This window comes from Lipomyces arxii, assembly GCF_038497795.1.
Source record: "Lipomyces arxii strain Phaff 12-163 unplaced genomic scaffold V1512scaffold_35, whole genome shotgun sequence".
Taxonomy (NCBI): Eukaryota; Fungi; Ascomycota; class Lipomycetes; order Lipomycetales; family Lipomycetaceae; genus Lipomyces; species Lipomyces arxii.
Genome location: NW_027117734.1, coordinates 20,328 through 44,733, shown reverse-complemented (window position 1 = coordinate 44,733; position 24,406 = coordinate 20,328). Strand labels below are relative to the sequence as shown.

At 46.9% G+C, this 24,406-nt stretch overlaps 10 protein-coding genes across 10 annotated transcripts; 4 read left to right on the top strand and 6 right to left on the bottom strand.

Moving 5' to 3' along the window:
- Positions 1 to 310: 310 nt before the first annotated feature.
- Positions 311 to 2,579, bottom strand: V1512DRAFT_268404 (uncharacterized protein). Its single transcript, XM_066917479.1, has 7 exons — positions 2,463 to 2,579; positions 2,334 to 2,400; positions 2,199 to 2,275; positions 2,025 to 2,148; positions 1,466 to 1,974; positions 626 to 1,416; positions 311 to 575 (listed from the first exon to the last, which is right to left on the bottom strand). The coding sequence occupies exons 1-7, from the start codon at positions 2,507 to 2,509 to the stop codon at positions 400 to 402; spliced, it is 1,791 nt and encodes a 596-aa protein (XP_066769148.1). The 5' UTR covers positions 2,510 to 2,579; the 3' UTR covers positions 311 to 399.
- A 142-nt stretch (positions 2,580 to 2,721) lies between these two features.
- V1512DRAFT_288272 (armadillo-type protein) lies at positions 2,722 to 5,113 on the top strand. The gene is made up of 5 exons (XM_066918137.1): positions 2,722 to 2,960; positions 3,052 to 3,157; positions 3,211 to 3,362; positions 3,415 to 4,169; positions 4,217 to 5,113. Exons 1-5 carry the CDS (start codon positions 2,898 to 2,900, stop codon positions 5,019 to 5,021), a joined length of 1,881 nt encoding a protein of 626 aa, XP_066769147.1. The 5' UTR covers positions 2,722 to 2,897; the 3' UTR covers positions 5,022 to 5,113.
- Positions 5,114 to 5,329: 216 nt separating this feature from the next.
- V1512DRAFT_255436 (dual specificity phosphatase) lies at positions 5,330 to 6,562 on the bottom strand (the record flags this gene model as incomplete). The annotated part of the gene is made up of 1 exon (XM_066914805.1): positions 5,330 to 6,562. One exon carries the CDS (start codon positions 6,560 to 6,562, stop codon positions 5,330 to 5,332), a length of 1,233 nt encoding a protein of 410 aa, XP_066769146.1.
- Positions 6,563 to 8,324: 1,762 nt separating this feature from the next.
- Positions 8,325 to 9,505, top strand: V1512DRAFT_250117 (Gtr1/RagA G protein conserved region-domain-containing protein; the record flags this gene model as incomplete). Its single annotated transcript, XM_066914646.1, has 4 exons — positions 8,325 to 8,419; positions 8,470 to 8,571; positions 8,619 to 8,739; positions 8,786 to 9,505. 4 exons carry the CDS (start codon positions 8,325 to 8,327, stop codon positions 9,503 to 9,505), a joined length of 1,038 nt encoding a protein of 345 aa, XP_066769145.1.
- On the bottom strand, positions 9,499 to 10,384 carry V1512DRAFT_244229 (glutathione S-transferase). The gene is made up of 2 exons (XM_066914330.1): positions 10,293 to 10,384; positions 9,499 to 10,242 (listed from the first exon to the last, which is right to left on the bottom strand). The coding sequence occupies exons 1-2, from the start codon at positions 10,328 to 10,330 to the stop codon at positions 9,558 to 9,560; spliced, it is 723 nt and encodes a 240-aa protein (XP_066769144.1). The 5' UTR covers positions 10,331 to 10,384; the 3' UTR covers positions 9,499 to 9,557.
- Positions 10,385 to 10,461: 77 nt separating this feature from the next.
- V1512DRAFT_268397 (uncharacterized protein) lies at positions 10,462 to 15,390 on the bottom strand. Its single transcript, XM_066917478.1, has 4 exons — positions 15,184 to 15,390; positions 14,984 to 15,135; positions 11,965 to 14,935; positions 10,462 to 11,915 (listed from the first exon to the last, which is right to left on the bottom strand). Exons 1-4 carry the CDS (start codon positions 15,224 to 15,226, stop codon positions 10,603 to 10,605), a joined length of 4,479 nt encoding a protein of 1,492 aa, XP_066769143.1. The 5' UTR covers positions 15,227 to 15,390; the 3' UTR covers positions 10,462 to 10,602.
- V1512DRAFT_278429 (putative ATP-dependent rna helicase dhx8) lies at positions 15,391 to 19,263 on the bottom strand. Its single transcript, XM_066917963.1, has 2 exons — positions 19,096 to 19,263; positions 15,391 to 19,050 (listed from the first exon to the last, which is right to left on the bottom strand). The coding sequence occupies exons 1-2, from the start codon at positions 19,205 to 19,207 to the stop codon at positions 15,659 to 15,661; spliced, it is 3,504 nt and encodes a 1,167-aa protein (XP_066769142.1). The 5' UTR covers positions 19,208 to 19,263; the 3' UTR covers positions 15,391 to 15,658.
- A 528-nt stretch (positions 19,264 to 19,791) lies between these two features.
- Positions 19,792 to 22,127, top strand: V1512DRAFT_268394 (kinase-like domain-containing protein). The gene is made up of 3 exons (XM_066917477.1): positions 19,792 to 20,714; positions 20,764 to 20,848; positions 20,892 to 22,127. The coding sequence occupies exons 1-3, from the start codon at positions 20,037 to 20,039 to the stop codon at positions 21,911 to 21,913; spliced, it is 1,785 nt and encodes a 594-aa protein (XP_066769141.1). The 5' UTR covers positions 19,792 to 20,036; the 3' UTR covers positions 21,914 to 22,127.
- A 59-nt stretch (positions 22,128 to 22,186) lies between these two features.
- Positions 22,187 to 23,649, top strand: V1512DRAFT_268391 (tryptophanyl-tRNA synthetase). Its single transcript, XM_066917476.1, has 3 exons — positions 22,187 to 22,449; positions 22,505 to 22,624; positions 22,675 to 23,649. The coding sequence occupies exons 1-3, from the start codon at positions 22,217 to 22,219 to the stop codon at positions 23,600 to 23,602; spliced, it is 1,281 nt and encodes a 426-aa protein (XP_066769140.1). The 5' UTR covers positions 22,187 to 22,216; the 3' UTR covers positions 23,603 to 23,649.
- V1512DRAFT_278426 (PRELI-like family-domain-containing protein) lies at positions 23,598 to 24,396 on the bottom strand. The gene is made up of 2 exons (XM_066917962.1): positions 24,238 to 24,396; positions 23,598 to 24,185 (listed from the first exon to the last, which is right to left on the bottom strand). The coding sequence occupies exons 1-2, from the start codon at positions 24,318 to 24,320 to the stop codon at positions 23,663 to 23,665; spliced, it is 606 nt and encodes a 201-aa protein (XP_066769139.1). The 5' UTR covers positions 24,321 to 24,396; the 3' UTR covers positions 23,598 to 23,662.
- Positions 24,397 to 24,406: the final 10 nt, after the last annotated feature.

The following is a 24,406-nucleotide window of genomic DNA, read 5'->3' as shown; positions in this document are numbered from 1 at the left end:
GATACCGTAATGTAATGTTGTCGCCCGGTGTATCAGGTTGTCTGCAAGCGCTGTGAAGTGTTCACAACAGGCTTAACGCGAGTATCTGTTTATGAGTTTGCGCATGTCTTCTGTTGAATAAATCCGAATTGAGCGTTAATTTGGAGCAACAGCTATATCTTTTAATAATGCGTGAAGTAACGGCAGCAAGACTGGCAGTATGAATTGTTCTATCTATAGCCGCTACTAATCGCCATGCACTTTTGATTGACGGCTGGTACAAAACCCGTTGGACCTAATAAGAAGACATTGACAGGCAGAAAACATGTTGTTTTGTTGATGACAGAAAGAGCTATTTATTAAACGCTTTAAATGGAAATCTAGCTATAAAGCTCTAAGCTACAAGTGTCATGTACAAATTTAAACAAAGCATTCTATGTTGACTTCCAGGGCGGATGCGACGACGCCGGGAAGCTCAAAGTATTCTAGTACTTCTGGATGCAGGATACCAAAGGAACCAATCCTAAGAGTCTTTGATGGGTCCCCCTTAGTACGGTAGTACACGGCAGCGGCACGACCAGGAAAGAACGTGTCATCTATATCTGCGTTAGCATACTAGTCATTCTAATTGAAAAATTGAACTCACTATTCTCCTGCTTGATGTAGTATCCAGGAACACCGAGGTCGCTCTCCTTGATCCATTCCACTCTTAACATCTTCATGATCCGGTCAAGCAAGCCATGAACAATTTCAAACCCGGAGGTTTTACCTACGAAGACGGTTGCCCAGTGCCTCTCGTTGTAAGACTTGCGTTCAAGCTTGACGTTCTTGAAAGCAACGTCGGATACTTCAAAGACCTTGATGGGCAAGCTGTGCTTTCTGTTCTCACGGATGGTCTTCAAAATACCGGGGAGTAAGCTTGTCCGGACGACCTGATATTCGAGAGTCTTAGGGTTGGCCAGCTTGACCGCAGTCTCATTGTCGTCGATTCGGCGAAGGTACTTGAAGTTCTCATCGTGCGAGCATAATATCAATGGCAAAACCTCCGACCATCCGGCCATTGCAACCTCTCGTCGAACAATGTCACTGACCTTGTTCAATGGAAAAGGATCACCAATTGTGCCAGACTTTCCGGGAAACGTTCGGTCAAGATTGTTGAATCCATACGCGATACCGGCGTCCTCCATGATATCACATTGATGCAAAATGTCGGGTCGAGTGCAAGGCACAACAACGTCAAGAATATCAGGATTGGTCGGCGACACAGTAGCAGTCAGAGACATGCGCAGGAGAAGCTTTGTAAGCTCTTCGGCACTTTGTTCAAAACCACAGCATCCGTTGATGTATGAGACACTAGCATTGGTTACTCTTGGAGAGATGTTAGGTGCGATTCTAGACTCGTTGTTATGCGGGGACACAATCTCAACAGGCTCAACGCTAAACGTAGTAAATAACTGTTCTTCGTTTGTTAATATAACGAACTTACGTGAAGGGCTCGTCACAGTATTCAGCAAACATTGCAACTAACTGGTTAACAACAATCTCCACCTTAGTTTTGTCCGTCGCAGTGACTTCGATAAGCACATTCTTGGTGTCAAGTGTGATCTTGCTCATTTCAGAGTTGATAATGGGTGGAAGCGAGCACACCCGTCGCTTGGCATCAAAAACAACAGGGTACACTGGCGAATCCCGAATAATGTGCAGGAAGCGACCTAAGTGCTTGTCATTTTCGTAGAACTCCATCAACGTCTTTCCAGTCAGCTCGACCTTTTGGTTCAATGGGACGAAAGAAAACGCGTCTGGTGCGAGGGCCTCATATGTGAAGGGTCCTTCAATTGTGTCAATGTCGTGAGTTCCCATTGAGACAAGAGTTCTGTTTCGGCACAGGTTGCTGTGAAGCTTGTCTTGCAGACCGATAAAAGATTCGTATCGACGAGGAGTGAACTTGACGCCGCGAAGAATGGCAGCTGAAATGTATTGACGAACCTGAGCAGTCTTTGATCTATTAGAGTAATTCAAGTATCGTGCGATGTATTAAGTTATACCTCTGGCTTGACAATAATTTTCTCCATCTTTGCAGGAGTCGATAATCTATAATTTGGCAACTTTTCCTTTCCCAAAAAAATGTTCAATGCGCGAGCAATTCCCTCGAAACATAACATATCATATCTAGATACTTATCAGTAACATATTATATGACAGAAAGCAAACAACAATACCTATTAGCTGGAATCTCAATTTTGAGCTGAGCACGTTCTTGGACTCCATTGACTACAGGCAGCTCTCCTTGGGATGTCTATGTCAACTATTAGCTTTTCTACAGTTTTGCATAAAAACATATTGCTTCAACAAACATCTTCATCCAATTCGATTCCAAATTCGAAGCAAAGCTCATCGAATTCTTCAGTCGTATAAGAGCGCCTATTTGATGAAGAGTCAGTCATTTATACGATTCCAAGCAGTGTCAAACATGAGTAACTCACCCCATGGCCTCATACAAATCTGCTTTATCCACAGCAACTGTCGGCATAATTTGTAAGAGATCAAATAGAATACAAATCAACTGAATGCACACAAAATTGGTGAATTGTTCAAATTTGTGTGTCCTTTTCTTATGTGAGGTTGAATTTGACACGGTTCAATAAAAAAGTCTATATTAATTGTACTTATGGCATAAATGTAACAAATACTACTATATGGATATGTTATGCCTCGTCAAGGACATGAATGAAGAGAGCACGATCGTTTTGTCTCAACTTTGTTTACTTTCATTCACGCGTTGTCTCAATCAACACAGCCAAAAAAGACAGAAAATTACTGTGTCACAGTATTGTAAAGCTAGAACTGCGATTTCATTAACCCGAGTCACCAAGGAACCGTCGAAATCACCTTCGTTCATCTTCTCAGTAACGACGATCATGGAGCAAACCGCACCTACTGATGAGCTCTACCCAATTGCCGTCCTTATGGACGAATTAAAGGTACATAATACAATTTGAACGTCTGCAATCTACTTTTGTCATTAAGCGGACGCGATCTGGCGTTCAATAATGCTAATCGACGTAATTATAGCACGACGATGCCACTCTTCGGTTGAATGCAATCCAAAAACTATCGACAATCGCGCTTGCTCTTGGTCCTGAACGGACGAGATTAGAGTTAATTCCATTTCTTGAAGGTATTCAAGTGGGTTGATCTTGAATCTGCGTGGATGCTAATGCCATTATACAGAGACTTTGGATGATGAAGATGAAGTTCTGTCTGTAGTTGCAGATGAGCTGGGCGGATTTGTGCCATATGTTGGCGGTAACGAGTACGCTTCAGTGCTCTTACCACCTTTAGAAGCATTTGCTGGTGTAGAGGAAAATCTGGTTAGAGAAAAGGTAGATCTTTACGATCGATTGTTTACAGGGAGATGAATCTGACGTCATGTAGGCCGTCGAATCTTTGAATAAGATATGCGGACAGATGACGTCCAGCCAGGTTGAGGAGTATTTTCTTCCGTTGATCAATAATCTCACAAACGCGGATTGGTTCACAAGCAAAGTGTCCGTAACGGGGCTGTACGCTACCGTGTATGGAAAAGTTGGCGATGAAGCCAAACGAGGCCTGCGGAAAATGTTTCGAGAGCTTGTGTACGATGATGCGCCAATGGTGCGAAGAGCTGCTGCCACACACTTGATTGGCCTCGTGACTCAAGTTGATAAAGACACAGTGATTGCTGAGATTGTGGAATTATTTTCGTTCCTATCTGAAGATGATCAAGATTCTGTTCGACTGTTGACGGTAGACGTTCTTATTGCGATTGCAGGCGTGCTTGGGCCGGAGTCAGTGAGGGAGCAACTGTTGGAGCAACTCAAGAAGCTGCTGGAAGACAAGAGCTGGCGGGTGCGCTACATGGCAGCTGATCGGTTCGAAAACCTTGCAATGTCTGTCGCTGACGGAGACGAAGAAGTACTAAATGGCGTTTTTGTGCCTGCTATGGTGCACTTGTTGAAAGACGGCGAGGCGGAGGTACGCACAGTGATTGCAAAGCAGATCCCAGGTTTCTGCAGCACGATAGATAGAGACTTTGTGCTGAACGAAATTTTGCCATGTATAGACGACTTGGTGAACGATCAATCACAGCACGTTAGAGCTGCACTGGCTACCAAAATTAGCGGTCTGGCCCCTATTTTGGGCAAGGAGACGTAAGTGTTGATGGTGAATGGTTAGTTTACTAGGATTGACAAATCAGGACAATAAATTATCTGCTGCCAATGTTTTTGCAAATGCTGAAGGATGAGTTTCCAGATGTGCGACTGAACATCATTTGCAAGCTGGAGCAGGTCAACACAGTGATTGGGATCGAATTGTTGTCACAGTCGCTGCTACCGGCGATCACGCAACTTGCGCAAGATAAGCAATGGCGAGTGCGACTGGCGATTATTGAGTACATTCCGTTACTTGCGTCGCAGCTTGGAGTTGAATTTTTTGATACGCAGTTGCGCGACTTATGCATGGCGTGGTTGCGCGACAGCGTGTACTCGATCCGAGACGCCGCGACCGAGAACCTGAAGAATTTGGCGAAGGTGTTTGGAGTCGAATGGACCAAGGCGACCATCATTCCCAAGGTCATTGAGGCGTACGAGACGCCGAATTACCTGTATCGCATGACGAGCTGCGTTGCTGCGACCACGCTGGCTTCGGTCGTGACCTTCGACGTTGTTAAAGACGATCTACTTCCGTTCATAAACGAGATGGCGTCAGACGCGATTCCGAACGTCCGGTTTACTGCTGTGCGGTCGTTGGAGTCGATTGCTGATTTACTGCGGGAGAAGGCGGTCAAGGAGTCTGCGGGCGCGGATTTGGAGATGGACACCGGCACGCCAGCTGCGGAGGAAGAGGAAGCCAATAACTGTGCTGCTGCGAGTCGGACAGAGGAGGCTGAGGCGATTGTGCGAGACGCGATTCTGCCGAGGCTGTATACTCTTAAGATGGATGAGGACGAAGACGTGCGATACTTTGCGCTTCGAAGTTTACAGGCACTCGAGAAGGCGTGAGGTGAAATGTAAATGTATAAATATTTTCGTATCAAATCGAGTTTATTTCCGTCCAATGACTACGCAGAAAGAAGAAATTATAGAAACGACAGTCTAGAGATCTATAGATTACACAAATTTACAATCCGTACAATACACCCATAAAAAGACAATTGACCAATATACCAAAAAAGTAAAAAAGTAAAAACGTAAAACAAAATGAATACAAAGAACACCGGGGGTTGCAGTGCAACATGTGTGATTTTATGCCAGGATTTGGAAAAAGGATGGAAGCGAGCTACCGTACGCGATTATACCGCAGACGCCTCTCAATTTGGCGCCGCAACAAAGTCCTCGTCTCCGTCTAGAAGTTCGCCTGGATTTGCACCTTTCAGTATGCGACCCCATTCCATCAGCTGATAGATCAAGTTCATGTTGGGACCGATGGCCGGCGCCTTGCCCTTGACCTGGGCATATGCGGTGTTGAGGTCCAGCCCCTGTTCCTTCATGACGTACGCGACGACCAGCGACGCGGACCGCGAGACCCCGCATTGGCAGTGCACAAGCACACGCTTGCCTTCTTCTGCCCGGCGGGCAATTAATGCGGTCAGGTACGGCAGGTCCGGGATAAGTTTTGAGTTATGATCCCAAGGAACGAAAACGTATTCTGGCAGTGAGTTGTCGTATGCGTCTTTCGACTCGTGAAGTTCAGTACAACAGCTACTTCGCTGAGGAATAGGTTGCTGCTGAGGATTGAAAATGTTCATTGGTGAGATCGGCGAGGACGAGTCTGAGCCGGGCAACGACGGCGGCGAGAGGGGTAAAGTGCCCTGTACAGGTGTCTCGCAATTGCATCCTGCATGGGCATGTGCATGGTTTGCGTTCGTGCGACCTCCAAATGGGTTTGGTACTTCACGAGCGACATTGATCACGACGTCAAAATTAGAGGCAATTGCGATTGAGGGTTCTGAATAGAGAAAGATGCCATTTCCGCATACCTCGACCGGACCGTCTGGGTAAGAAGTCTTGTTCGGCACCTCTGAGCTCTCGAGGCCATCATTGATTGACCCAAAGTAGTTGTCTGAGAATGCAGTATTGTTTGGAGATTCAGCCGGGGAATAGAGAAAAGCAGAAGGAGGAGCTAGTCCTGCAGATGGGATGCTGTTATTATTGAAGAACGAAAGTCTGTCAACAGTTGCTGATTTTGGCGGTAATGATGCATTTGAGTGTTGAAGATGTTGGGGTATAGTAGGTAAAGTCAAGATGAGGTTTGTTGGACGCCTTCTAGCCGATAATGAAGCGGACGCGCCAGACATGGGGAAACCTAGTGGAAGTGAGATTGAAGCAGACCGCGTAGGATGCAATGGAGGACGATTCTCGCCTGATTGATTTGCAGACCGAGATGGAATTGCCGCTGTATGAGGAGTATAAGAATTTGGAGAGACTGGAAGAGACGTGTCGATCTCCAGTGATGTTGCCGCTCGTCTATGAATCGTCCGTGATAGAGTAGTAGGGTTTGAAGCAGGACCAGGAGCTGGAGCTGACGATGAGGTATGATTCATTGTTTTAACGTCACAAATAAGAATTCAAAAAGAGAAAGTTCAAATGTGATTTTGGGTTAAAAAAAGTTGAACTTTTGTGAGTGAGTGAAAGGAAGATAAAATGTGTAAGAAAGAGAGCCTGGAAGGTCAAAGCTGTCCTGTCCCAGGCACCAAAAAGTGCAATTTCTGAGACAATGCTTCAAACCTATATATATATATATCCCCTAACCCATAAAGTATCACAAAAGGGTTGACAAATTCGAGTGAATTATATTGTTCTTTTATATAGTAAATCTAAGCATATGAAGACTAATTAATTGTTGTTTAATTGCAATATATATTATATGTTTTTACATAAAATGAAATGCTTCGTTTAAATTATATGCAGGCGAAATTGCTCCAATATCAGTTGGTGGCTGGTCATTTCGTTAGTTAACACAGTAAACAATCCATTCTCGTGCCAATTTGGTATTTGGAGTGGAAATTTAAGTAGAAAACAATGGTTATATTATATTCATACAGTATCAATATAGTATTTATATAATATCAGTTCCACCAGCATCCTATATTTAGTATCAATTCTATATTTGTCATTGCAATAACTATACCCTAACCCCATGCAAATGATTAGTTCGGCAAATAAAAGCGTTGTCTCAGACTATCAAGATTGAAACAATGCAAGGGTTTAATACGATCGTTGATTAGGGTTTACAATGGGACGCAAGGCAGAATAACCTTAAATTTGGCGGTATGAGAATAGAACAGACCCTTCCACACACATTTAACAGGCAATACACACATAAACACACACACGCACATAGCGTGCAAAATGTTCATTACTGGTTGAGTTCGCAAATGAAATGGGAGCTTTCCCTGAAATTATTGACAGGTATTACGTAGTCTGGTCTTACCTCAGCTTATTGTCGTTGTATGACACAGTGCTGCACTACATTTCAATGAAATAATTCCGTAGTAGAATGCATCAGTAATCTGTCGCATGAATCAATTGAGACGGCTCTGGAAGGGTCAAAGAATTCGACACTTTCTAAGCCAAATGAGCTCCGCACGACCAGCATTTCACAAATAAAATCCACAGTCGCTTCCTCATCGAGTTGCAAGTGAGAATATTCATGTTTAACCCTGACTACCTATTTCGTTATTATCATCATCAAGATGACAATGTCAATAGTGTTCAGATTGTCTGGTCGAAGGAAGCATTTACGATGTAAGATCCAGTGCTTGACATCGTCTGACTCTGGCGAAACGGTGTACAAAAAGCAGTCTGAATCATGCTCATCGTGGACTACAGTCTAATTGCACATGCCGTCAATTCAGCTTAAGCCTGCTTTAGACTGGGTAATCCGGAGAAAACACTTTAGATCCCATATATATAAATCTCCACCTAGAACAATATAAGCTTAAGGTCGGAGGGCACATTTCTACAGAGAAGTCAAATAGTATTATAGTCTATCATCAACAGTATAGCTAGTCTGTATATAACATATTAGACCGGTAGCAATTAGATCGACACCAGTACGATAAATGCATTAAGCACTTAACTACTGGCAGCATTGATTATGATGTAATTGGCAAAAAAACTGAACCTATGTTGAACTGCCATGACATAGACCTTCACATAGACCCGGTTCAAACCATCGGTTCAGTTTAACATTCACCTCAAAATAACCAAAGTTCAATACATCTTCACATGAAAGTTCGTCTTTTGATTCTCATTCGTATCGGCTCTTTTTGACACCGAATGCTATTCGAGTCTGTCTGTCAAATGTCAGACGCAGAATTAGCCGAACGACCATCCCTGGCCGACTTTAGTCAGAACGAACATGCGTTTCCTCGGATTGTCATGATGGGTCTTCGAAGGTCAGTCAGAGCTTAGTAGTCATTATTAGGCTTGTTCTGACTATCAAAAGAGGTGGAAAATCATCAATATGTCAAGTGGTGTTTCATAGTATGCAACCTCTAGATACCCTATACATTGAAAGTACAACTACTCCAACAACTTCTGTCTTTAGGTGACGTCTGATTCTAGTTGATTCACGGTCTATACTAACATACACAGTTCATTTATAGATTTTGCTGTTGTTGAACTGCCAGGTCAAATCAACTATACCGAAGCCATGATTGACGCAGACCGGATATTTGCAAATTGCGGTGCACTGATATATGTCATTGACAGTCAAGTAAAGTACTCGCAACACCATTCACGGCATGATTTAACAATCGCAGGACGAATACACAAACTCCCTTGCAAATTTACACACAATCATACTGCACGCAATCAATGCAAACCCAACAATCGACATTGAGATTTTTATCCACAAAGTCGACGGCCTAAGCGACGATTTCAGGCTCGACGTCCAGCGCGACATTACCCAAAGGGTCACTGACGAATTGCTAGACGATGGTATCCTCAACATAGCCATCGCGTTCCACCTGACGTCCATTTTCGACCATTCAATTTACGAAGCCTTTTCCCGAGTCGTCCAGAAACTGATTCCGCAACTCGCGACGCTCGAAAACTTGCTTAACGTTTTATGTCAGCACTCTGGAATTGAAAAGGCGTTTCTGTTCGACATCGGGTCCAAAATTTTTGTCGCGACAGATTCAAGCCCGATGGATATCCCTACATACGAAATTTGCACAGACTTTATTGACATCACAGTCGATTTGAACAGTTTATACACAGTCGATCGGCGCAAACCAAATTCCGCCGGGCAGGCCGGGCAGGCCGGTCAGGGCGTGAAAGATGAGCACCGGCAGCCTGCCCGGCCGATCGGGTCGACGTCCAGGCTGAGCAACGGCGTGATTCTGTACCTACAACAAATGGTCAAAGGTCTCGCGCTGGTGTGCCTGATGCGAAAGGAAAGCATGCCCAAGATCGCGCTGGTAGAGTACAACATTGACTTCTTCCGCGATGCGCTTGAACAGCTTTGGCTGTTGGGTTAGATTGTATATTGTTATATTGACATTTGGCATACTATCATATTCTCCCTTAAATTTACAACTTTCCCAACTTAAACCCAGTCTTCTCCGCCTCTTCCTTGACCCTGCTGTCGGCCGCAACGTAAGCCTCTCTAGCCTGCATGTCTTGCAACCACTTCCACAACAATGGATATTTCTCCTCATTCAGCCCCGCTCTTCCGACCGCCATCTGTAGCGGGAAAATGAGCATGATGTCAGCTCCAGTCAAATGGTTGCCGACAAAATAACCTGTCCCGGTTTTACCCAAACAGGTCTCCAAATATTCGAGCTCCTTGACAGAGTCCGGCCCAGCGTACGATCCGTCCATCTGCTCCGCTACCTTGCGCAAAAGTGGCTTGATGAAAAACGGCGCCGGTGAATTTCGAATACCTTGAGAGACGTAAAGCAGTACCATGATGGGCATAATCGTAGCTTCGCCATAATGTAGAAAGTACTTAACATTAAATTCCTCGTCCGCATCAACAGGCACCAATGAAGAACTGGACCCATACTTGGAAATCAAGTAGTCGATAATCAAACCGCTCTCAGCCACAGTTTTACCGTTGTCGGTCACCACAGGCGCTTTTCCAAGCGGCGTGACCTTCTTCAACGCTGGTTCTGCCAGATGCGTCTTCGGGTCACGATTAAACAACTTCAGCTTATATTCAAGCTTGAGCTCCTCCATCAGCCAGAGAATCCGATGCGAGCGCGACATCTCGAGCCTATAATCCGCATTAGCACGTCATCCCACTAGCTCAATTAACTTCTTTACCAATAGAGAGTAAGTCCAGAATCAGTTTCAGTAGTCATTTTGTGCTGTGTAGATTAATAATTGTGAAGCTCGAAACTGTGAGGATCTCCATACGAATCTCCATACGATTTATATACGTCGAGCGGCTTAACTGATCCTCGGTCTACACTACGATACAATACCCTCAAAATTTTATCGTATATCCTCTATTCAAACACAAATATATTAATCATCGTAATTAAGACAAAAGAAACATTCACATGCAAATACTTCATTAAAAATCACTTCAACTTGAAACTTTTGTCCATAATAAGCCACGAACAAAATCTTACTACTCCTCGTCCTGGTCAGGAATGTCATCATGGAACGTCATGCCCGAAAGTGTTGGCTTGATGACTCCGGCCCTGATCAAAAAGTCGCCGAAATGCTCCCCGTCCTCGCGCTCGAGTGACCACCGCTTGAACAATGGCTTCAAAATGTCGAGCGCCTGCTCTTCATTGACAGAACCCCGATACAGCTTGTTTAGCCGCTGGCCGTAGTATCCACCTCCCAACATCAAGTTGTATGCTCCGTAAGCCTTGCCAACCATCGCGACCTCGGCCAACCATGGCCGAGCGCATCCGTTGGGGCAACCTGTCATTCTCATGATGACGCTGTCATGGCGAAGTCCAAGCTCCTCAAGGTATGTCTCAATTTTGGAAATGAACACAGGTAAGTAGCGTTCACTCTCGGCCATGGCCAAGCCGCAGGTAGGAAACGCGACACAGGCAGACGACGACAGTCGCAGCGCAGAGTGCTGCAAGTTGTCGAGCTTGTACTCTGCGAATAAAGCCTTGATCTCAGGCATGTCCTCGTCTGCAATGTTGCTCACAATTACGTGCTGGTTACCAGTCAACCGGAACTCGGCCTCGCCCTTCATAGCCTCGGCAACCTTCTTTAGTCCCGTCTTCATCTGAAAGTCAGCGGTGTCCTCGATTCTGCCGTTCTCGATGAACATGGTGAAATGGTTCATGCCCCGCTCGTCCTTAATCCACCCGAAATGATCAATGTTGGACTCGAAGCTGAACGGGCGCGAAGCTTCAAACTTGAATCCCATCTGTTCTTCAACCATGCTCTTGAACACGTCCAGGCCGAGCGTGTCGATGGTGTATTTTAGACGCGCGTGCTTACGGTCCTTACGGTCACCATTGTCACGCTGGACAACGACAATCTTCTCGCATGCAATCAGCACGTCCTTGCGGTCAATATATCCCAACAAACTACCAGTTCGCGGGTACGTCTTGGTGTTGTTATGGGTCGAACCCATACCACCACCAGCAAGTACGTTGTATCCGGTGCACTTGCCCTCACCGTCAACAATAGCGATCAGTCCAAGATCGTTGGCATACACATCAACGTCGTTGTAGGGCGGGACCGCAATGGCAATCTTGAATTTTCGTGGCAAGTATGTCGGTCCGTACAGTGGCTCGTAGTCGACCACCGCCTCGCCAGCAACAAGTTTCTTCTCGTCGTTGTCGTCCGTCAACCAAATCTCATGATAGGCAGAAGTCTTGGGCAACAAGTGTGCACTGATCTTTCGAGCCTCCTCAGTCAAGTCAACATGCAGTGCATGGTTGAACGGCAGCGCAGCACTCATGACGTTTCCTACTCTGTTAGCTAAAAAAAAAAAACCCTCTAATACATGTAAACATACGGTTAACATCACCACAAGCGGCAATAGTGTCCAACAAAGCAACGTTGATGGCCTTGATAGCAGGCTTCAACTGCTTCTTAATGACACCGTGCAACTGGTATGTCGCACGCGTCGTCAGCTTGAACGTGTGATTGCCCTTGTCGTCCGCAATCTGGTTGATCGCGAGCCACTGCGCTGGGGTCGACACACCAGCAGGCATGCGGACACGGATCATGAACGAGTACGCGGGTTCAAGCCCGGCGGCCTTACGCTGGTCACGAATATCACGGTCGTCCTGCATGTACGTGCCGTGGAACTTCGTCAACTGCGCGTCGTTGGCCGAGATGGCACCGGTAGACTCGTCGTTCAAACCTTCAACGATAGTACCACGAAGATAGTTCGACTGAATCTTGATGTCTTCGTTCGTGATTGGTGGTGGCTCGTCAACAGCACCGCCTATACCGTCAACACCAAGCGCCTTCCACAGCTCGTCTTCCCAACCAACGTACGCGGTCTGGTATCCGTCAGGGTCCTGGTCGTCACCAAGACCGAGCGGGACAAGCTCCTTGCCCCCGAGAATCTCGAATCGAATTGCAAGATCCTTTGACGGCTTGTTATAGTAGATCTTGTCCTGCTTGCGTGGCCAATAGTGGCTGTCACCAAGTCCAAAGATGGCGTAGTTGACCGCAGCAAGGTCGATATCGGTCGAGGTCTTGACCGCTTCCCAGAAGTTGCGTCCGTTCTGGGGGAACTCACCTTGACCGGCGGTCGAGGTAATGAGCACCATGTTTTCTTCTGCTGCCAGATCGTCAAGAGGGAAATCATCCATCGCCATGGAAACTGCACCAAGCCCGCGGGCTTTCGCCCGTCGCTGTAACCGCTTGGCCATGTTCTCGGCATTACCACCGTCAGATGCAAACAATATCGTCAATGGTGGGCCTGTCAGACCTTCAAGCAACTTTAAGTACGCGTCCTTAGCTTTCTTCTTCTGCTGGCCCCGGACCTCGGCGCCGTACGAGCCGGCAACGTTCTCGCCAAACACAGGCACCCGTTTGGCAACCTGCGACAAGTGGTTCTCGCGCTCTAAGAAAATCTTAAGCTCTTTCTTGAGTGCCTGCGAGTCCAGCTGGAAGTTGGGCAAACCGTCCTCGGTTGGGGTGGGGTCCCATCTGTACAATGGCCAGTATCCAGAGTCGACTGCCTTCTTGGTCTCCTGGAGAACGGCGAGCGCGGAATCTGTCTCCTCCTTATAGGGAAGGTATGCAATCACGACGGACGGGCCGTTGAACTTGTCGGCTTCAAGGAACGACTGGATCGCTTGGGTGTAGGACGAGTAGACCGCAATTGAAGCGACGTAAGAGTTGGAGTAGTTCATGGCGTAGAGACCAATATCCTTCTTGCGGCGCGAAGCGTCCTGCACGGATCGGGTCGAGTATGGCTCAGAGTCAACGATGAGCACATTAACATTCTTGCCAGAGGCAATAACATGGTGCACACCAGAGGAGCCGAGATCATATGCCCAAGCATCTGAGCCAATGATCCACGAGCTGGTCTCGAGGAAAAACGATTTGTAAGTCAACAAATCGGTTGCAATAGCAGAACCATCCTTTTCAAGTTGAGCAATTAGCTCAAGACCAACGGCCGACAACTTATCGGACCCGTCGCTGTTGAGCAACAACCAACGCGAGACCAAGTCAGCAGTCTCAGTGCTCGCGAAGATATTCTCCTTGATTGCCTTCTCCAACTTGCGAACAAGAACCTTCTTCTCCTCTTCTTTAGCAATGTATGCGCCAAATCCGTACTCAGGGTTGCTTGAGATTGCCTTCGAGATACCAGCGTCCTTCTTGTCGAGAGCATTAAGGATCGAGAGCTTGTCGCCAAAGATGTTATACAGCATCTTCGAGTATGCAGTCTCAAGCGTCGGTTGTGCAAGCGTGTACAATCCGTCAACGTCGTGCGGAAACTGAGTGCCGACGAACAAGTTCTGGATCGGCTCTAAGGCCTGAATGTTTTGAACAATGCCGCGCAGTGCCTGGCGAATAGTCTTGCTGTCTAGATGACCGAGCTGATATCCGACAACGACCGGGATAGCTGGCGCGACAGTTAAGTCGGCGTTAAGCGACGAGATGACGTCGAGCAGCAGTGGTCCCCACTTGGTGGTCTGACGGTGGAGCTGCTCAAGTACGCCAAGTCGCTTGACGGATTTGGGGATAGCAGACAGCAGCGTTGAGCCTGACCAGGGACGGTACACGCGGACCGTGACGACACCGACCTTGGAGTAGACGTCGCCCCAGCCAGCTGACGCGATGGTGTTGATGAAGGTCGCCGCGGACGAGCCAAAGACCAACAGAGCGGTATCGGTATTGCTAGCACCGGCGTATTCAAACGCCTTGTAGGTTCTTCCGGTAGCGACACGGACCATGTCGAAGACGGTCTCGACTGCAAGAAATAGATCCGCGGCCTTGTATTCGACCTTTGTCAAATCGACAACTTGGCCATCAGTGGCCTCGTCGACAGCTGGCTTAGAGGGAGCGACACCGGCAGCATCATTCCAGTAGACATTTGAACCGACAACGTTGCTTTGTTCGGTGTAGACTAATGCGGACCGGTCGAATACTTTCTCGATATTGGCCAGGTCTTCGAACGGGATTGGAGTCTCTTCCTCTTCGGGCTGGTGGAAGAAGTGTATAACACCCTTGCCGGTTCTGATGGCAAGCATGTGGGACGCAAGAGCCATGTCCTGGGCGTCACGCAGGCTGAACGACTGCAACAAGGTGAACCCGAGCTGCTTGAGCGCCGTAATCTCAGCATAGTCTGGAAACGCACGGCTCATAGATACGTGGATGACGACGGGGTATTTTGCGAGCTTGGCCAAGTGCGGGACGGCAGAAATAAGGGTCGACGACGGTGCTGTGACAGAGACAAATGTTGCCTTGGTCAGCTCGTCGAGTGCGGTGAGGAATGGGTCGGCATTGTAGCGAACAGGAAAAACCTGAGAAAGATCAGAAACAGCGAAGAGACAGACTAAAGTTTGACTTACAACAGGTAGTGTTCCTCGCTTGGCGACCAGGCCTCGAGATTTATGATAGGTTATGCTATCAAGAGCGGATTGGAAGGTACCACTGGGAGCAGCCTTAAGCGTAGGTTGAACAGAGAGTACAGTTTCACTGAAAAGATAGGCGACACGGGCAGCTTAAAAATGTATTAGTTAGGTATTAACTGAGTACTCTTTTGACATACCCGCAGTCTCTCTAGTAGAGACATATCCTGGAGGAGGAGCCATATTGGTTTAATAGTACCAAATGAACCAGAAACAAGATACAGTTTATCAAAGAAACACGCTCAATTCTTTTCTAACAAAGTCTAGCCAATTATATTAACACAAGGGTCTATACAGACAGAGAAGCTCAATAGAACCGGGCTGTAAACAAAAAAAAGAGGGAACGAAAGGGCTTTAGCTATACGACCATTTTTTTGTAACCCCGGAACATGTCTTATTTTTTTCGGGGTAAGGGTAAACCCGCCACATTTGCACTAGCCTTGATGGCGCAATCGAGCCACTGAATGAGCCTCGTTTGCATTGAATTGGCCACTCGAGCGCTCGCAATTTCGCATTTCTGAGCCACAGCTACAACTAAAAAACTATGCTTCAACAATAGAGGTCGAACCGAGCCACTTTTTTAACTATTATCACATACAATTTCCATCTGATAATCTATCCAAACGTGCCTCCCATCTGTTTTGGCGGTTTGCGTTGTGACGATATACGCCATTCGTTAGGATCCGAAGCATACCGATTAAACAGCGGTTGGATCCGTTCTTCCTTCTTGCGTTTCGACAACTGCGTAGTATCAGCGACCTTAAAAAACGTAGGTGCAGCCTCGATAAGCCATTTGGGCTCAATCGTAGTTACACAGTGCATGTACTCCTTCGACGTCAGAATCAGGGTGTGGTATATCACGTACTCGGCGTTCTTGCCAAACAGCGCGGACGATGGATGCATGTATACCGGAGTGTCCTCAATCAATGTCCTGTATCCTTCCTGTGGGTCTCGGCGACCTGCGTTTCTGAAAAACCCAGCACATAGCGCCCGACGAACCCGGTCTGTGTCAGCACCCGATGAGATAATAGGGTGTTTGTAACGCTGCATGATTGTCACTAGCTGCTGTCGCACCTCTTGAGCCCGTTTCATGCTCCGGGCTTGGATGAAATTCTCGAAACACCATGACTGTGAGTAATCATTCTGTTTCCAAGCGTTGTACACCGTCAGCAGTGTCAAGTGATCGCCTGAAGGGTCATGGAACTTTGCTTTCTTCTGGTCTGCTTGCTGCTGTTTTTCCTTTGGGCGGTAAAACACAGTCTGAACAGACAACATCGCGACTATACTCAGAATCTCCTCTGACGCATTGTAATCAACAGACGACAATAGCACTTTAGCAAGCCCTGGGTCCATGGGAAAATCTGCCATCTTGCGTCCAAGACGCGTAAGTAGACCCTCGTCGTCCAATGCAGACAGTGCATACAGCTCCTCGAGAGCAGACAACATCGTGTTTGTAGGGGGGGGATCCATAAAGTCAAAATGCAACAAATCATTAATGCCCATTGCCTTGAGCATCAAGATCGTGTGCGACAAGTTCTGCCGCTGAATTTCGGGCACAGTACTGGGTTGCATCTCAGTCTCGTAAGCAGACTCGGTGTACAACCTGTAACACTTTCCGGGTCCGGTTCGGCCCGCACGGCCAGCCCGCTGTCGTGCTTGTGCCTGCGAGATTGGCAACACAACCAGCGAGTCCATGCCGAGCTTGGGATCGAACGCGTTGATTTTAACGAAACCGGGATCAACGACGTAGTAAATGCCATCAATCGTGATTGAAGTCTCAGCGATGTTAGTCGCTATCACAACCTTACGACTGCCTTCTGGGGCCGGGTCGAAAATCCGGCTCTGGACTTCGCTCGGAAGGGCAGAGTACACTGGCAAAATAATCAATTCTGGTACCGACGGACCAAGCGCTTTCATGCGTTCATACAGAATCTCGCACGCTGTATCAATCTCTTCTTGACCAGTCAAAAACACTAAAATGTCACCAGCAGGTTCAGACAGGTGAATCTGCATGACCGTGATCAGCGCCGCATCAAGATAATCTGACTCCGGCTCTTTTGTAAACATGATCTCGACTGGGTACGTTCGGCCGGGAATGAACAAAATTGGGCAGTTGTTAAAGTATGCCGAGAACTTTTCGGCATCCAATGTTGCAGACGTGATAATAATGCGTAAGTCAGGGCGCCGCTTAATTGTGTTTTTCAGCAACGCAAACAAGATATCGGTCGAGATTGTACGCTCGTGCGCCTCGTCCAGCATGATGACGGAATACTGCTTCAAATTGGGATCAAGCAAAACTTCGCGCTGCAGCATGCCGTCTGTCATGTACTTGATTTTTGTCCGCGCACTCGACCGGTCGTCGAATCGGATCGTGTATCCAACCTCGTCACCGACACGGCAGCCGACTTCTTCAGCAACGCGTTTGGCGACGGATGTCGCGGCCACTCGTCTAGGCTGTGTGCACGCAATCTTTCCGTGGTCCGCGAAGCCTTCTTCCATCAAGTACTGAGTGATTTGGGTGGTTTTACCAGACCCAGTGTCACCGACTACAATCAGCAACGGATGTTCTCTGATTGCGTCGATCAGTTCTTGTCGTAATTTGTAAACCGGCAACGACTCGCGCTGTTCTTTGATGCTAAGGTTTGTAATTTTACCCAGCGAAGAATTATTGAATGCCTTCTTCTTCCATTCTGGCATTGCTGGCGCGGCGCTTTTGGCAGCAGCGGTTTTTACCTCATCCGCCAGAACACGGGTACCATTCTCTGCCATTGGGTCTTCCCATTGCTCTTCCAAATTCGTCGACTCAACTGCTTTTTCGGCTTGCTCTTTAGCAGTCTGCTGTCTCTGTTCTCGTCTATCTTTGGCTAAGGTTGTACCAGTCATAGCGGCGCGGTAGAGTGATCCGTCTGGCGCCTTAACGACCCTGATTGGACTGAGTTCAAGACTTTGTTTAGTCTGGCCAGCTAAAAACGGTGGCTCTTCGTCTCGTACTTCAATATCGACGTCTTCTTCTGGCTCAAGTTCGGCTTCTTCTTGTATCGCAACCACATCGTCGTCAAGGTCAGGATAATCGCCAGCACTCACGACCCCAGACGCAATCAGCTGTTTGATTTCCCAACGTTCTGGCGACGTCAAACGTTTTTTTACTTTCGGTTTCACTGTCGGTACACTTGGCTCGTAATCACGCCTTCTGTCTCCGGCAGCAGCCTGCAGTCGCATTCCTGGCGTCAGGTCCTCACCTGTATTCTGGTCGACGTCTTTCATCGACAGACTGATACGTGTACCTTGAATGCCAACGACTTTAACCATGACTTGCTGGTCACGATGGAGCAAATCTTCCGGATGATTGACTCTGGCACCAGACTGTATTGCAGACACGTGTACGAGTCCGTCGGTTCTGGTTTTGATGCCTTCAAGCGTGACAAAGACACCAAAATCTTTGATCGTAGTCACTCTGCCTCTATAGACTTTGTAAAGCTGTGGCGTGTCATCAAGCTCTTCACGATACCGCCGGCCACGGTCGCCACGATGCCGGCGTTCGTCAGAATGCCGCCGTGACCTGTCGTCGTCCCGGCTTCGTCTGCTTTCATGCCGCCTGTCTGAATCCCGTCTATCAGATTCGCGTCTATCCGATTCATGCCTGCTTTTGAGCTCATCATCACGATGGTGTCGATGACTACGATGCCGATCATCATCTCTATGCCTGCTCGAACTTTTGTCATCTGTCCGTTCACGTTTAGATTCGCGTACAGGTTCAGGCGAACCCGAGTCAAGCCTTCGTCTGCGGTGACTTTGTTCTGTACGATCAAGTCTTGTGCTTTTAAATTCAGTTTTCACGGCATTCTTATACTTTGGATGTAGTAGTCTAATGAACCTATCGAGTGTCTCGACAAATGACGACGACAGCTCAATCTTGCTTGATTCGAGATTGTGTTTGAAATCGGTGATTCCGTCCGACTTCTCATATATTGCAACAATCCGTTCTGCAAGTTGTTTATCTCTTTTACCTAGTCTCGTTAATTTAAATTTCTCTAGCAGAAAAAAAGACATACCGGTATGATTCTCCAACTCGGTCGTGATCTTTGAAATCAAAGATATAAACTCGAGACGTGCGAAATCGTCCTGCAAACTCGTTTTGGAACTCAAGATCTCAATTGACGCCATTTCCTCTAATTACGCGAACTGTCACAATACGCACACATGCACACGTGGCACTGCACAAGAAGTTTGTGAAATGAATGAAGTGTATTTTTTCGAGATGTTTGCGGGCGTGCGGCTCAGCAACGGCAAGTTTACAGCCAATTTTTTACTATAGCTTTGCTAAGACGTCGATCTACAAATTACTTGTTATTTTAGCATAAATATGACGTATATTGTTATAGATAAAATTGTTCAGAATGCCAGAGGAATTAAGAAGAGCGTGTGTAATTTCTCTGCCCTAACCCGACACCAGTACTAAACCCATTAATTATATAGAGCAAGGGTTAGGACATGCAAGTTGCCGTGATCCTGAAACGAAGGCAAATTCCCGGCATGTTCCGATGACGCCATGAAGTTATTTATGTACTTTCTGATTTGCGTTTTGTTGCGCTGTTTTATCTTATTTAAATTTCGGATTAATTTGGTTAAAGTGTTAAATGGTGTAAATTAAATAGTGCATTTAATTCGTGTTTTTAGTTCCAGAATAATATTGAGTAAGCATATAACGCATACACCACTCTTCTGGATTATAAAATACTGTGATCAGTTTCAATTGGACTGAAGGTACACAAAACCCCCTTTTTCTTTTCTCTCTCACAGTCTCCACTTTAAGTCACACACACTAATAAACTGCCACAGCCGTCGTAGAACCGCAGCAGCGCCTAAATAATACACACACGCTCTCTAAAAAGACGACACACATATTTAAGCAGTTGCCACACTCTTCCTTACAAGGCTTTTTTGTTTTCACCGCAATAAAAGTTTATTGTACACTGCGCTGGAACAATAAATAATGTGCTCTGCTCTTGCGCCAGCTCTGCATCACCAGCAAAAAACGCGTACAAGGAAGAGGTCACCAAACTGGGCAGAGTTTTATCGAAACGGATATCCAACTGATGTGATCACGATTGACGACGATACTCCACCGCCAGTGAATTCAGAATCGGATTATTCAAACTCATCTTCAGCTGCTTCAAGAGGTTCTGGTTCTGCTTCGTCATCATCATCTTCCTCTGCTTCGTCTACTACTGTTTCTGCTGCCACTTCAAGTATCTCTCATATCATTCTACAAACAGATTCAGCATCGTCAACTCCAAGAGCAAATCCAATCAATCAACTTGTTCAAAATTTGCCGCCTTTACCAGCATCTGATTATACCCAACGGCAGCAACCGTTGCCTCAAAAGTTACCAGTCTATGCTGATCGCAACTACGCCCTTTCTTGCATGGTCCCTCAGGAGACAACAGTGTTTGACATTGAATTTGACCAGCCAACTCCTGTTCCTTTTGCTGCGAAAAGACGGAAATACGGTCCTGATGTTCCGCAATCAGTCAAGCCTCTGTTGCCACTCATGCCAGTCTCGGCTACTGCTGTATCGGCTGATTTAGCAAAACGCAGAAAAGTCGAGTACATTGCGCCAAAGAAACCGGTCGCAAAGGCGAAAGATGTTGTTGTTACTGCGATTTCTGATGTATGTTCCATATGATTTTATGTCAAACGACAACTGATATAAAAATCAGCCTTACTTCCAACGGCATAATCTTAAAGTCGATGATGATGACGGTCATTATATCATCGTTCCTGACTCGGAACTAACTGCAAGATGTATGTTTTTTGTCTGTGGCTCGGACGAATACTAAAACTATAGATCAAATTACGAATCTATTAGGACAAGGCACGTTTGGAAAAGTGGTTGCAGCATATGACCGCAAGAATCGGACTCAGTGTGCAATCAAAATCATCCGGGCTGTACAAAAGTACAGGGATGCGAGCAAGATTGAGTTGCGGGTGCTAGAAACACTGTCGATGCATGACCAGTTCAATCTGAATAGGTGCATTCACTTGCGCGACTGTTTCGACTACCGGAATCATATCTGCATCGTTACGGACTTGCTGAGCATTTCCGTGTTCGACTTCTTGAAATCGAACGAGTTTGTTCCGTTTCCTGTCTCGCACATCCAGCGGTTTGCAAAGCAGCTTTTCACTAGCGTCGCATTTTTGCATGAACTTAACCTGATTCATACCGACTTGAAGCCCGAGAACATTTTGCTGGTCAACAACACGTTCACGACCTATCCGTACAACAAGCGCGGTACTAACAACAGCCGCAAAATTCTGAACGACACGACGATCCACCTGATTGACTTTGGCAGCGCAACTTTTCAGGACGAGTACCACAGCTCAGTTGTTTCTACGCGGCATTACCGGGCGCCGGAGATCATATTGGGGATGGGCTGGTCTTTCCCGTGTGACTTATGGTCAATCGGGTGCATTCTTGTCGAGTTCTTCACTGGAGAGGCACTGTTCCAGACCCACGACAACGTCGAGCACCTTGCCATGATGGAGGTCGTCACTGGCCGGCCGTTTGATCGAACAATCAGCAAGAGCGTTGGACGGCAGCCGGCAAAGTATTTTAGTCGGACTGGCAGGTTAGACTACCCGAACTCTGCCACGTCAAAGACTAGCAAGAAATATGTCCGGGCCATGAAGCGCTTGGACGAGATAATTCCCGGCCGGGACGACGAATTTCATGCACACTTTTTAGATTTGCTGCAGCGCATATTTGTCTACGAGCCTGGTGATCGGATCAGTGCGCGCGACGCGCTGGCTCATCCTTGGTTCAAGGACACGTACATTGACGAAGGGTCGAGCTGTCTTGGGAGCTTTTGAGTTTATTATGAAACCTAGTTTTTCTTGTGCCCTTTTTTTTATTCTTTATATGTTGTCACAGGCGAGAGAACACACGGGGGGTACAAAACCGTAAGGAGTCAATGTATTGTACGATCGTTTTTTGTTTTTGATTTAAATTGGCGTGTCGAAATTGGATTGTTTTCCGGTGTTTTTCAACAGAATTTATACAGCAATAAAAATTGTATGTAAATGAGGGTTTTGTAGAACACAATCAGAGCCTCACAAGGCATCGGACGAGAAATTCTTTGCAGCCCAAGCACGACCAAAGCACTCATTATCGCAATGGCCGAAGAAGCTGTCGAGAACTTGAGCATCAGCAGTTCAGCGCAGGTCGTGACGCCGTGGGAGGTCGAGGGCGCTGTTGTGGACGGCAAAGCGCAGGAGATTGACTATGACCGATTGATTGAAAGTTTTGGGACCAAGAAGATTACTGAAGCCACGTTGGAGAGGTTTGAGCGGGTGACTGGACATCGGCCTCATAGACTACTACGGCGTGGAGTTGTTTTCAGCGAGCGGTGAGTTTTAACTGTGTTAAGAAGGGAAGGAATTGGAGGGACTGATTTTGTGAAGTGATTTAGATGATATTCTGTCTAGATATGAACAGGGCAAACCGTTTTTTTTGTATACCGGACGAGGACCTTCAAGTGATAGTATGCATTTAGGTCATATGACGCCGTTCATGTTCACAAAGTAATGCGCTGTTTAGTGTTTAGTATGAAGCATTCACTGACTCGAGCTAGATGGTTGCAAGACGTGTTTGATGTGCCTCTCGTGATTGAAATGACTGACGATGAAAAGTTCTTGTTCAAAAGTGAACTGACAATCGAAGACGTCAAGAAGTTTACAGCTCAGAACGCAAGGGACATCATCGCCGTCGGATTTGACCCCAAAAAAACCTTTATCTTTTCTGATTTGCAGTACATGGGCGGTGCATACTACGAGAACGTTGTCCGGGTGTCTCGTCAAATCACGACTTCTACTGCGAAGTCCGTCTTTGGGTTTGGCGACTCGGACAACATTGGCAAGCTGCACTTCGCCTCGATCCAAATCACCGCCGCGTTCTCAAACTCGTTCCCGCATATTTTCGGCACGCGCAAAGATATCCCGTCGTTGATCCCATGTGCGATCGACCAGGACCCGTACTTCCGTGTGTGCAGGGACGTCGCATTCAAGCTGCGGTACCCGAAGCCGTCATTGATTCACTCCCGGTTCTTCCCGGCACTGCAAGGGTCGCAGAGTAAGATGTCGGCGTCGGTCGACAGTTCGGCAATCTTCATGACCGACACGGCGAAGCAGATTGACCGGAAAATCAAACGGTATGCGTTCTCCGGTGGTCGCGACACTTTAGAGGAGCAGCGCAAGTATGGCGGTAACCCGGACGTCGATGTTTCGTTTCAATATCTCTCTTTTTTTTTGGAGGACGATGAGGAGCTCGAACGCATCAGGGCCGCGTACACTAAAGGGGAGCTGCTAACGGGTGAGCTGAAAGTCCTATGTATCAACGTTTTACAGGAATTCGTTGGCGAGTTCCAAAAGAACAGAGCAGCGGTTTCAGATGAGCTTGTGAAGGAGTTTATGTCTGCCCGGACACTTGAGTGGGGCAAGCAAGAGCGTCTGGTGCCAATCAAGCCCAAACCAAAGCCAGAAGAGGCCACAAAGAAGAAATAGTAGATAGATGTATTTACAATAAACGCCTTACTTATGCGAAACTAACAAAACAAACTTAAGCTAAGCAGTAGAAACAGGCTGAGCGGCAGACATGGTCCGCTGCATGGCAAGCTGGAACAGCTTGATCTTGCCACCCTGTTCCCGCAACCGATCCATGACAAACCCCATTCCTAGCCGTGACCGGTCCAAGTTCTCGCCCATCTTGCGCTGTCCCCACAGTTCCATTCTGTCCTTCATTGACGCAAACCCGAAACTCGATACGAACGACACAGTCGTCTGCGCGTTCACAGTCTCGACCTTGTCGACCACGTTCGCCCTATACGTCGCTGTCTCAACCACGCGCATGATTTTGGTGTAGTCCACGTTCCGGCTGTCAGTGTAAATAACCTTGTTGTGCCGGTCAATGACCGAGGTCTCGAGCACCAAACTCTCTGAAATATTGATCTTGGACGACGCAAGCAAGGCTCGACACCAGTTTGGCAATTTGCCTTGCTTGACTATGAGTCGCAACGTGTGCAATCTCCCTTGATCATCAACTGACCTTGACAACGTATCCACCGAGACCACGTGAGTAGCGTACGGACTATCATTATTAGCCTAATTCTCTTCTATCTCATTCGCCACAGTTTACTCACTTTGGATACCGTAAGAAAAATGCAACAGAAAACGTATCAAAATCATGATTATGCGTATAATTTGACTTGTAAAATTTGACCATTTTTAAATGAGGGGCACAAATGACAATTGTGTGGAAAAGCAGGGAAAAGTCAGCTTTTATAATAAAAAGCCTTTCGTCATGTCTCA